The 13886-nt window shown below is 30.6% G+C and overlaps 2 protein-coding genes across 2 annotated transcripts; both read right to left on the reverse strand.

Moving 5' to 3' along the window:
* Nucleotides 1-1992: 1992 nt before the first annotated feature.
* Nucleotides 1993-2763, reverse strand: LOC105170673 (uncharacterized). Its single transcript, XM_011091540.3, has one exon. It carries the CDS (start codon nt 2591-2593, stop codon nt 2156-2158), a length of 438 nt encoding a protein of 145 aa, XP_011089842.1. The 5' UTR covers nt 2594-2763; the 3' UTR covers nt 1993-2155.
* Nucleotides 2764-7099: 4336 nt separating this feature from the next.
* Nucleotides 7100-8932, reverse strand: LOC105170862 (uncharacterized). Its single transcript, XM_088885404.1, has 3 exons — nt 8578-8932; nt 8094-8264; nt 7100-7483 (listed from the first exon to the last, which is right to left on the reverse strand). The coding sequence occupies exons 1-3, from the start codon at nt 8785-8787 to the stop codon at nt 7328-7330; spliced, it is 537 nt and encodes a 178-aa protein (XP_088741530.1). The 5' UTR covers nt 8788-8932; the 3' UTR covers nt 7100-7327.
* Between the last annotated feature and the right edge of the window lie 4954 nt (nt 8933-13886).

The following is a 13886-nucleotide window of genomic DNA, read 5'->3' on the forward strand; positions in this document are numbered from 1 at the left end:
TTATTCATTTAATATACATTTTGTATATATAAATTTTTCATTTAAATAAGATAGGAGTAAATTATAGTGATGTCTCTTAAAATTTGGCATAATTATAAATATTTTTTTATTTTTTAAAAAATTATAAATATCCCTTGATTTTAATGTCCGTTTAACAATGAGTCCATTCCGTTAGCCTTTGTTAGATTTTCATCCTATTTTTATTATGAATTAACCAAAATACCATTCATGAATTATAAATTATAATTTTATATATATTATTAGAACTTTCTAAAATACTTTTTTGGACTAATATTCCTTATGGATTATTCATTTTAACCACACTCAGTTTTTAAATATTTTTTCAAATATCTTTTCTTATCTCTTAAAATTTTTAAGCAAGGGTAAAGCGGAAACATCCATTTTATTATTTAGGAGCTACATAATTATTTTTTATTTGATGGGAGCTAGTATTTGTAATTTTTCAAACAATCAGAAAATTTCTGTGGTTATACTACATCCCAAGAGAAGTAGCTGTAATTTACGATAAAATAAATGCTATAGTTTTTGTGCAAATAATATGTATAAATTAATTAAAATAAAAAAATCAATAGGATTTGAAATTGAAAATTGAAACCGTGGATGACCATCTTTGTTGCCGTCCTTCTTAAAAAATGTAGTAATCGATCAAACTTTCTTGTAATTCTAACCCTCATTTCGTTGGATCAGTTTGAATTTTTTATTACAATTAAAATAAGATTATATATATATAGTATTTTATATCTGATTTAATATGCATGTTCTGTATTTATTTTTTTTAATTATGTAATTAAATCATAATGCAATACCATTTGACGATAAAAATCTAATTAAATATTGAGTAGTAGAGGAAATTGACACTTTTTTGTTGTATTGACGAAACAATGGTAAAATATTTCTTTAATTCGATAAAACAAGGGTAAAATTTATTTTGGTACCATAATTATAATAGGTGTCGTTCTTAGTTTCATAGACTCATAAACACCTAGTTTTAGTCCTAAAAAGTCATGTGTGTTGTGGTTTTGGAACTAAAAATGTGTTATCCGGGACTAAAAAGACGTTGTAATTTTAAGAATAAAAAGGCCCTAAATCACATTTGCTGGAACAAAAAAGACGTGATTTTGAGTTTTATGAGACTAAAAGCGTCACCTGCCATAATTGTGTTAAAAAAAAATTGCTAGAAAAATACTTTACCCTAGTATGTCAATTGTACATTATTTATTAACCATTTATATTCTGTGTGAATAAAAATATATTATCTTCATATTGCACTAGAACTACACAATTTATGATTTGTTGCCAAGTAATTTTATAAACTTTTGCAGAATTATTGATATATATTGTTAATCTTTTAAATAATTTTCTAAATAGTGTACAAATTAAGTATGCAATCTAGTATAATTTATTCCTTAATTTAATTATTTAGCAGAAGACACAATAAATTTTACTTAAGCAACATTCATTTTCTCATGCATCATAAAATAACTCAATTATGTGCAAGTGTTGGCATACATACCCATTAGAAAAATATAGTTTTTTTTTTTATTAATTATCATTGTTAAAAACTAAAATTAGTATAATATTATATATTAATTAATTACAGTCGCATAATAATCATTAATAATTATTTTTACAAACGAAATCAAAATATTATGTACAACTAAAAACTATGACAATGTTTTTTTTTTTCTAGTAAAATGGAATTTGCATTAAGTGTCAAATCTGCATCATGGTAAATGTTCTTACCATAAGTAAAATCATGATAAATGTTGATTAATTATGGTAAAAAAAAAAATTTTTACATCAATAAATTTGACCATGATTGATAATATTAATTTATTATAATTTTTAAGTCGTAATAATTTATAATATAGGAAATAATCACTGTTGGCAAGATCAAAGTTTTTCACGAGCAAGAACATAATGTTATAAGAACAATACTAGCATATATTAACATATATAAAATGCAAATCCTTTGAAACAGCCTCATCTATATATATATACTTTAGCAAGAAATTAAAAAAAAAAAAACAAACAAAGGCCTGTATATAAATTAAAAAGAAAAGACGGAAAATTAAAGGTAAAAATAAAACATAAAATCAGAAAACAAGAATATCATCACCATATACATATACCATCAATTGACAACATCGATCTTGGTGGTACACGACAGCAGCCGCCGGAAAATGGAGGCCAAGGCGGAGCAAGGCACCGACTTACCCTTCCTCCGCCCCGGGCAGTTCCTCGCGCCACCATCTCCGGCGGACTTTCTCTTTCTAGAACCAGCGTCCGCCGGCTTCTCTCTCCCCCTGCCGAGGCACTTTATGGTCTTCTCATCCCTATGATCTTCCTCCCTGGAAAAAGTGTAGCTTCTCAAATACAACTGCCTGCAGGAGAAGCTGTCCACCACCCTGGGGTGGCCGTACATGGGATTCTGCCCGTCTTTCCGCGCTTTAGAGCTCATGGAGCGGACGAACTCGAAGTCGGATTCCGGCCACTTGTAGAGGTTGACATACGTTGCTCTGACGGGCACACGGGCGTCTTCGACGCAGCTGGATATGCAAGTGGAGGCCATGTATGTTGTTGTGTGTGGGGAGGGAGGTTGAGATAGAAGAAAAGTTGGTTTATGAGTGTGTGTTTTGGGGGATAAAGAGGAGGAGGGAGGACCTCTCAGAGTGTGGTAGTAGTGCGATTTTATGCGTTACATATTGGACTAAGCGAAATGCCAATGATTTGGCATCATGTAGGGGGAAATTCTCTACCCACCACACTACCAATTGGATCAATACTATATCACTATAAATTCTGCACTCTTTCTTCCATCAATTATAATAATTTTAAATATCAAAACATCATATTTATATAATTTTGATTTTAACTACTAAATCAAAATATCAGTAATTGCATTTTCTATTTTTATTAATATGTACATGTTTATATATATAAAATTACATAATAAAATTATCTAAGGAAATCCTTATATATATATATGTTAAATATAATAGAATTTTGAATATAAAATCCAAGATACCTCACCCTTGGTTTAATTTATTTGGAGATTTCTTGCGTGGGATTCGATCCGTTTCCTTTGACCCCTTTTTTCCACTAAATTTGAACGTGTGTATAAATGTCCATTTCCATGTATTACCCTACAATTAATGAATTTGTCGATTTAATTTTCTGGGGTAGGGACAATAGATACAGCAATTTCATTTAATACTTTTTACCTTGAAGTCACCCAAAACAAACTTTTGCTAAAAGGCCAGAATTTTCGGGTTAAATTTTTTAGAAAAATTATAATTTCAGCCTTATTAGATATCCATTTCGCATAACTAAAAAAAAATAATACATTTAGAACAAAAGGTGTTGGCAACTGCAATCTGGTTGAAACTTGGGCTCACGTTAGAAGCAAATACAAAATTCACTTCGACCAGCTTTGATAATATTTACATGCTTTTTAATTGCCAAATTGATGAATTCCAGAGGACCAAAGAAAACATTTGTCAACTCACTAATGACGCATTTATGTTTTTGACATTCTTGAATATTTTTGGAAAGATATTTCTACCAAGAGAGAGAAAATATATGGTACATATTACTTTGTTGTGAAGTATTATCCTTCAAGTTATGTACTTTGCTAACATTACTCCAAAAACAAATTAGATAAGAGGAATTTTTTTAAATAAATAGCTTATACTTACATTGTAAAATTTATTTATTAATATTAACATATACCAATACTTATTAATATCACAATAGGCTCTATTGCAATTTTAGTCCTACGATTATAGATGTTTGGTATTTTGGTCGTTTAATTTAGTCAATTTTATCCATTTTTTCTTTAAATTTTGCGATTTGATGATGGGTAAATTACATTTTTGGTCCCATAAGTGGATCTGTTTTCAATTTTAGTCCCACACTCAGGTCAATCCGCACATTTGGTCCCATATATGGATTTTTTTTTTCAATTTCGAGACCATAGGAGGGATTCCGTTAAAAATTTAATGGCAGCCTTAATTTTTTAACGGAATCTCCCATTTGGTCCTAAAATTGAAAAAAAATTTTCACATATAGGACTAAATGTACAATTGGCCTGAGTGTGGGACTAAAATTGAAAACAGATCCACTTATGAGACAAAAAACATATTATTTTAATATATAAAAAATTATATATTGTTTGAAATATATATATATATATTTGTATCCATATGTATATTTCTAAATTTAGTTTCCTTGTCCTCCCATATCTCCATCGTTCGATCACCTCTCGACGCCAACATACCACCATTGGAAAGCCCATCTAACAACGAGTATTTTAATACCCCACCTACCACCAATCTCCTAGACATCGGTGAGTCATCTCTATTTGTTTTGTTCAAAAAATCCTAATCAGCGCCTCGATCTTCTGTCACATTTTTTTCCACCGTTCGATCACCTCTTGACGTTGGTGTACGACTATTGGAAAATCCATCCAATGACGAGTATTTTAACAGCTCACCCACCACCATTTAGCCTTCAGCGAGTTATCTTCATTTTTTCTTTCACCAATCTCCTAACCTGCGCTCCGGTCTTCTGCTACTTTTTTGTCTTCTTCGCGGCCACCGCACTTTAGTTCCCAGTTGACAACTTCTGAAAGCCAACTTCAGTTCTGCACCATCACCCACCTTCAATCTCCCCTCATCTGGTGACTTCTCCTCCTTTTTTCGGTCCATCATTCCTCCGTCTTTCAACATCCTCCTTTTTTATTTTTATTTTGTGGTTTATTTTTATATATAAATTGAATTATATATTTTATATTATATTTTTAAAATATGTATAGTTGAGAAAGTATATAAAACATTTATAGTTCAAATATAAAAATATATTATAATTGGAGTCACTACAAAAAAAATATCTTTTGTTGTGACTAATTTTATATGAGGAAACTACATTTTGTCATATATAAGGTAAATTACATTTTTGGTCCCATAAATGGATCTGTTTTCAATTTTAGTCTCACACTCAGACCAATTACACATTTAGTCCCATATGTGGATTTTTTTTTCAATTTCAGGACCAAATGGGGGATTTCGTTAAAAAATTAAAGATGTTGTTAAGTTTTTAACGGATCCCCCCTTTGGTCCCAAAATTGTAAAAAAAATCCACATATAGGACTAAATATGCGAATTGACCTGAGTGTGGGATTAAAATTGGAAACAGGTCCACTTATGGGACCAAAAATATAATTTACCATTTGATGACACAATAGACCAAAAAATACTAAATTTGTGAGAAATCGACATGTGCAAGTTACGTGCATGTTAAAGTTGAGGACACACTTGACAATTGCACATCAAGTTTTTTAGCCAATTTTTAAATTATTGGTGAAAAAAAATCCTGAAATCACAATAATTATAAATATAATGGACCAAACAAAAGTTTCAATTTTTTAAAGCACCAAAATGCCAAACACTCTCCTCGTTAAATGAGTGAGTCCTGAGTTCAAACCAAATTGATCACAATTTCACCAATAAAACTAAAACTAATTGCAACTCCATAGGAGACTTGAATTTTTTCAAAGACCATCCCAAACTAATAACGGAGAGCTCAGTTGGTGAGGATGTCCGATCAATGACTTTTGGCCTTTGCAAATTCACCCCTTAAATATATATATATATATATATATATGTATTAGAGTGAATATGAGGTGGAGGCGAAGCATATTTTACACATTAAATAATGAAAGCCATTCGATTATAAAGAGGAGTGAATCATAACCACCAACCAACTTCCAGATGCAAAATGCAGATTTCATCATTGCATCACACACATTCATTATTTACTTACTATGATTATTGTTAATTTAATATATATTCAGCCTTTGTAATTAAGTAAGAAAATAGTAATATATAATTCATAATACAAATTAAGTAGATTTGAGAAACATAAACAATAGCCATCTTATAAAGAGTCTTTTTATATAAGTTAACAAAATACTAACGGAAGCATTCGCTTTCTTATCTTTTATATGTATATTAATATTTTAATTGAATATAAATTATTGTTATCTTTTAGTAAATTATTTCAAATTAATAGAAACCTCCGCTTTGTTTGGAGTCGAACACTCCAAAACAGTCCATATGTTTGATTTGCAATAACATTTACAAGTTTTAAAAAATTTCACTTTTGATCCTTTAACAGTATTCTAATTAGTTATTTCAGAAAAGAAGTACATAGGCGTCACACTCCAACCCAAAAAGTTGATGGACATGTGTGTAGCGTATGTGACTTTTTCCATTAAATAACTGAGGAAAAATTGCTACCAACTAAACAATTTTATCCTAAAACCATGAAAAATCGTTCATAGTATACACATAAGAGTCATAAATTTAAGGACACCCCCAGGTGGCTGGATTACTCTCCATTGATTAATTACTACAAATTTTCTAACTTTGTGACAAGTTTTCCTTTCTATTATTTATATAATCACATTATACATTATGATATTTTATTTGATATATAGACTTTTTCACAATTTAAAAAAGTATTCTAAAAAAACTATTAAGTACAAATCAAACATTAATATTCACAAAAAAACATTTGATAATACCGGAGTGGTTTGATGCTCCTGAGGACACTGTCCGCATTTCGCTGTGATAAGGAGCCAATACTTAGTACTTCTCAATCAGTAAGGAAAGTGGGCTTGGAGTGGACAAGTATTGGACACTTGGTGGGGTTTTGCTTTGCCACCATAATAGGGTCCAATTCATGCATGTCTGTCTCATCTATATCAAAACTCTCCTAATTCTCCAACAACTTAATTCCTCAATGTACCAATATTGAAAAGCTTATGCGTGGCATCAAAAATTTTACTCATCTATATATAATAAAATAGAAGCATATACGGGTGTTGGTTCGATAAAATTGAATTGAATCATACCAAATTTTGGTACATCAAAATGGCCTACCAATTCAATTTTATCTAATCGATCGAATATTTGGACAAAAAGATCATACATGTTTATATACAAAAGTATCATATTTATAAATAAAATTTTTATTTGTTGCATTCACGTATATAAATATTATATATTTACATAAATAATTAACTAGTTATTACATATAAATATATCATTATAATATAATTATCTAACATTAGTGTAACTTTTTGGCGTACCTCGGAAAGGTAGAAAAAGCATTACCATAATACAATCAGCGAAGTGGGAATAAGCTATTTCGCCCTTTATAATTCTCACAATGCTATATAAGTAATCCGAAGCTTTCGTGTAGATTGAATTGCAGCTCCTTAGGTAAAAAATTTATGGAACTCTTAAGGTATTAATGCATCAAGAATACTGATCCAGTTATCTTCGTCCTCGTCGTCTTCCTCCGCGCCTGTTTGGCGTGCCTTCCCTATTTCATTATTTCTTGCAAATCTGCCCTTGACGCGTGGTCGGCTGTCTGCTAAAGTCTTCCTACATTCATACTAATCGCCAAAAAGTACAATGTAAGGTGTATAGGATTAATTAAAATAGAGGTGACTACGATATCTCTTAAAATTATATTGAATTACATAAATAGTATTTTTTTTTTAAAAAAAAAAATTTATATGTATATCCACTGAAATTATAATTGTAAATTACACGGAGTCCCCTTAAGGGGTGTAAAGGACTGGGATACTTAGATAATTAGACTTAACCTCAAAATATATTAATTTATTTGCCCTTAAATTAATAACAAAATTTGAAAGAGAAAATTAAGTCATTAGTTATACAAAAAAAGTGCTAAGAATGTGACAGACACGCAATAGATATTATTATAAAGTCCAAAACAATGTATAGTATGAACCTTTATTTATTTTTTGAAAGGATATAGTATGAATGTTTTAGGCATGTAACTTTTATAGAAATCCAACGTAAAAAGGGAAAGTCTAGTGCCTAATATGATGATTTTCCGATTATATATCTGCCTCCCCAGTCCATTATTTTAGTGGGATTAGTTGGTGTTAATTGCTACTCGAAAAGCTGCCCTTGTTTTCGCAATTTTCGTTTTTCATGAGTAGTAGTCAGAAATGAAAAACTGCAATATAGTTAAACCTTGATCTTCTTGTTGAAATTCCTGAGATTTCTTTTGCTTCTGTATCTCTCTATTCGTTCCTTTCTCTCCTCTGGACTGTATCGACTCGCTCTGCTCGTGCTCTCTGTCGCGCTGCTCTCGCTCGCTAACGGACTATTTGACCGCCGGTCCTTCTGTGCCGAGTTTACAACCTGTTGCATTTGTGTTGGGAAATTAATTTATCCCTGAAAAAGTACTAATATCATGATTCGAAAAGAAAACAGGGTTTCAAATATTTCTTGAAACTAATTATATTTTGACGTGAAATTGCATTCTCGACTTGGAATGAATGTTGCATGGAATGGACGAAAAGTTTTATAAATATGAAAAAACAAATGCAACAGGCCTACCTACTGTGAGAACACTAATAAACAATGAATAACACACCCTGGCCCTGACCCTGACGGGTTTTGTGGCTGTCAGAAAGGTAAAATGCGGTCAGTCAACACCATAAAAATGAGTTACCTGCAAATCATCAGTGCCCAACACCTTCTTGACAGCGCTGATTTCTGATTCAAAATCCCATGGTGACAATGGATGTACTGGGTAGTAGCTATCCAAATTATTCTCAACAGAGCGGGTGCTGGCGTTGTTGCTACTGTACCCGAGCTGGGTAGATGGGAATTGGGGATATTGGAGTTCCAAGAAAAACCCGTTCCCCTCGTGTCCAAACATGTCAGTTTGCTAGTGATAAAGAGGAAGATGAAACGTAAAGGGAAAATGATTTGGAGAGGGGGTTTGATTCGATAGGCAGATGCACTCTACTTAAAGGAGGTGGGCGATTCTGTGGAAGGTGACGTCCTTGTTCTCAAGGGGCGTTGACTTGTAACCCTAGCTAGAATACCTACATCTTCATTTAACTTTTTATATATACAAAATGTTGACTGATTCCAAAATCAAGGCATCGAGGATTTATAGGAAGGAAGGACTCAATTTTTCATGCTTGGGTTGTGGTAAGCTCTTTTGATTTAAACTTTTAGATTAATTATAGATCGAGTTAAATGCAATATGTTCTTCTATAAAAATTATTAATTAATAAATAAATAATTTACTATATAGCAAAAGAGCAACGTGATCGTCTAAAATAAAAGAAAATAGGGCAATGAGATCCTCGACACGTGAGACAATGAGCATTTTTTAAAAAAAAATTATGTTTGTTTGTTTAGGAAGTATTTTTTGTTTATTAGTATTTTACCGAAGAAAAATGCACGTATTCCTAAAAATCATATAGATAGGTTTAGTAGATGTTTTCTTGGAAACAACAGTATTCAACCTGTTTACAATAGGTAAATTGGTAGGGTAAATAACATCTTAATTACGAAAGTTAGGTTTATTTCATTTTTGGTTTATTTATTATGGAATTAGAGCATTTTTAGTAGTGTCATAATCACTATTTGTGAAAGAAAAAAGCCTTCTCTTATGTATTAGTAGATTAACACTTTTGATCCTTGTCTACTTTTTCATCTATAATTTAATAGCGTAAATCACGTGCGTAGCACGTGTCTGTTAAGTGTTTTTTATTTGAGGAAAAATTGATCTTTTTTTCCACAGTAGCATATAAATGCTCCACTTAGTCTGCTTGATTCACTTATGGAATATATGATACTTTATATTACTTCTATTAGACTTCAACTTATAGAAATATGGAATGGATGAAATTTAATTTTTATGAGGGAAGAGAGAAATTCTCCTTTTCTTGCCCTAATTTTCTTAAAGATTTATTTTTTTTCCTCAAATGTACGTAGTTATATTTTCCTTCAAAAGTAGTCTCAAGCTGTAGACAGATCAATTTTCCCTCCAGCCAGAAATACTTAATGGGAATGTGTTATAAGCACATGAACTATGTTGTTAAATTATAAATAAAAGACTAAATTAAGATGAAAAATACTAATTTTTAATAATTAAAAAATTAAAAATACTAATTCTATAATAAATAAAATCAAAAGTGAAACAAGTATAACGTACAAAACCAAAACTGCAATTTCCCCTAAATCGGTACTGTAACTCTAGTGGATTTCGAACCATTTGTTGACGATGTCATATGAGCTAGTATTACCATATACATCGACAATCATGTCAAATAAACATACATAATGATTACTTATATATATACGTATATACCCGACAATTACCTAGCTAGCCCATAAAACTTTAATTCGGTATTACCTATGTTATGTTCAAAACAATCAAGTTGGGTCAAATTTTGTGTCACATTTTTTTTTTATAATAAGTTTCAGAAATCAAATTTGTAAAAAATTTTAAATTTACAACAATTTCTGACAATATTTTAAAAAATAATAATAAAACAATTCTACATATTTTCTGTAACAATATTACCATAATATGTAATTAAATTAACTTATTGGAAATATTTCATTAGCTTGTGATGGATAAAATAAAATTCCCCCGATATTTCATTAGTATCCCTCTAAAAAGAGTTCAAAACTACAAACTACAGTAAAACCTCTATAAATTAATAACCTTGGGACCATGAAATTTTATTAATTTAGAGAGATATTAAATTATCGATAAATTAATATTTTATTAATTAAAAGAGAGACTTTTTAAATTCAGCAAATTTAGTACATATGTATTGAAAATAAATAAATTCATATATGTTTCATTGATTATATTCATGCAACAATGAACTATTATATTCATAGACACATGTATCAATTCATTGGAATTACTTAAATATACATGTTTATATTAATTCATTGCACTTAAATAACTAATATAACCAATTAAATATATTCATGCATGATGAATGAAACATATACTACATAAATCTCAATATGATAATAAAATAGTTCATAACACCCAACCATGTCTTCTCATCTAAAAGGCATCGCAAAATCATCCATGAATGATCAAATGCGTAAAGCATTACAGATTTCATATTTTAGTAAATTATCATAATATTTATAATTGTAATATTTATGAATTATTAATTTAGAGTTTTAATGGGACCTAATATTTATAAAGGAATTTTCTGAAAAATTATTATTTTATTATCTTATCGAATTTGATGATTTTTTACAAAGGCCCAAGTCGGGACCGGAGGATTTTATTATTTTAGAGAGTTTATTAATTTATAGAGTATTAATTTATAGAGGTTTTACTGTATCTATCCTAGTGCAATAAATTCCCACATGAAATTCTCTCAAGTAGTTACGTATTCGCATGCATTAATTTCTATTCAATGTGATGAATTGTTAGAAAATGGGGTATTTACCTAACTTTGACCAAAAATTTGAGCGGGTTCTAATTAATGAACTTAAAAGACAATTTAATCTGCATAAAACGTAGGTGATTTCGGATTGAATTTTCAAAATCAATTTTGGGTGAATGAACAATTAATGCCCAATAGATACCACTTGAATTTGAGTTTGTAAAGATAATGAAATTGTGAATGATCACATTTCCATATTGTAACTGATCAGGAGTGTGTATGAAAAAGCATAAATCTGCCATCTCACGTTAGAAGCAGAGAAGATTACATGCCACCTTGTTGAATAGAAAATTCTTGTCCGACCTGGTACAGCTGAATCAATCCAATCACAGAGCATTTATTCCATAATTAATTATTTTTCCTAAACTGTATACCAATCATATGGTAAGTGCATCAAATTTTTCCGAACCGGGTCCGAACGAAAATTTCCTTTGTTGAATATGTTTTACCTTGAAATGCTTTAGAAATGCACTAATATGGTAGGTTTAAGAGCAAGCCACATGCGTTCATCTAGCAACCGCCTGGTGGACCTGCTTAGCTCCGCCTGCTTGAGCATGCCCCTCGTCTGTTGCCGCCATACCTTGGCTCGATCGGTGTAAACATTATAGAGGAAATTTAATTGTATTTTGTCCGAATGACGTGGAAGGTGATTATTGCACCCAGTCATCGTCTACGTAACATAAGCAAGCAACAATGCAGATGGCTTATCAGTTTTAACTGAAGAAGTGCCCTGGTTGACTATATGACTGCACTTACTCAACAGCCTTCGTGAACCAGTGCAATCAGCACCTCTCTAGGCCAGCCGTCGTCGTGTCTTTTGGTAGCAACCCTACAATCCTCCTCGGTTGTATTTGATATCACCAAATTTCTTATGCCATTTTAGCGTCCCAGCAACCAAAGCATTTATCCAATTCTTATCATTTTTTGAGAGAGTTTCAAAATATGTTTTGGTAAGCAGTATTTCAAGATTTGTAATGTTGTTATTGAAATAAGAGGTCTTTGTATCTCTGGAAAGAATTTTCATTAAATCATAAGTAGCGGTTGCAATATAATCCTTAAAGTTTTAAAAGAGAAAATCACTATCTTCCATATCAAAAGTTCGTGTAGCCTTTTCTTTTCAATTTTTTTTTCCTCAAGTTTAGGAAATGCATTAATTTGTTCTTTTTTAGAAAAATGACATTTTTCGTCCTATAACTTAGAGCCTTTACACTTTTGGTTCCATTGGTTATAGAATTCTCACTTTTGGTCCGTGACACTTTTTTGTTAGATATTTAATGGAAAAGGTCATATGGTCGTTAAGTACATGGGATCAAAAATGCTATTTTTTTTAAAGTTGTGATATCAAAAGTGAGAATCTCGTAATATATGAGACCAAAGGTGTAAAATTCTAATAGCCCCGTGCTAAGCACGTACACATTTAGTCAAAATATATAACGAACATGTATTATGGGACTAAAAGTGCTACTTTTTAAAAGTTATTGGATCAAAAGTGAACTAATAGAATAAAAAATAAAAAGACCCTAAATTACGAGAAGAAATATGACATTTTCCCTTCTTTTTCCGTAGGAACTTTTTACTTTAGTATTCTTATATAGAAGACATGTTGCATTTAAGTCTTGAGGCATATATACCTGAAATTACGTTGAAGTGTATCATTAGAATGAGACCACTTAAAGAAGATATCAATTAGGACATAAATTCAGTTATTAATTAAGTGATATATGAAATATATAATAAGATATATGGCTCTCTGGCTGGTTGAGTTTGTTATATGTCTGATTGAAAAGATGTCAATATCATGTTAAGCTTTTTTCATGACTTCTTACCACTATGGTCTGATTATTTCAATCACTTTTTTATCTGTAGTTCCTACCTTTTCTTCCTCCAATTGCAATAAACATGTACATTCCCATTTTTATGGAAAATTCTTGTTAAAACTAGGTTTCTTCCAATCAAATCAATTGTAGAGTAAGTTTATTATATTTACTATGTGATTGGTCACTTTCCCTGAACTATACATCAATCACACAATAAGTATATTGCACTTGTCATTTAATTAGTTCAGATTCGACGAACCAGATCCGAACTAGAATTTCCCCATTTTTATAATTCCCCGGCTTCTCCCCCTCTTTGAACAAATTGCAACTTCAATATAAGGAGAAATAGTATTTTTCGTCTTATAAATAGATAAATTATAATGAGTTTTCAGAGGTTTGTCATAAATTTAAATACTTCCTCATTATTTGAAAAATTACAAATACACTCTAAAATTAATGTCTTTTTAACAAATACCCCTCGTGACAGCCCATTAAAAGGGGAATTTGTTAAAATATCATTAATTTTATGAAGATATTTATATTTTTTTAAATTACAATGCGATATTTTTAAAATTTTTCAAAAATCCAAGGGAATAGTCCGACGTAATTTACCCTTTGTCAATAGTGTATTATAGATTATTTTGGATATATAGTATGAAACTAGTGGTATTTTTTTATTTTGCACTTCTTTCTCTTTCCGTATATGCAACTATTACCAATGCCTT

The sequence above is a fragment of the Sesamum indicum genome, linkage group LG9 (assembly GCF_026168435.1).
Source record: "Sesamum indicum cultivar Baizhima isolate 11 linkage group LG9, ASM2616843v1, whole genome shotgun sequence".
Taxonomy (NCBI): Eukaryota; Viridiplantae; Streptophyta; class Magnoliopsida; order Lamiales; family Pedaliaceae; genus Sesamum; species Sesamum indicum.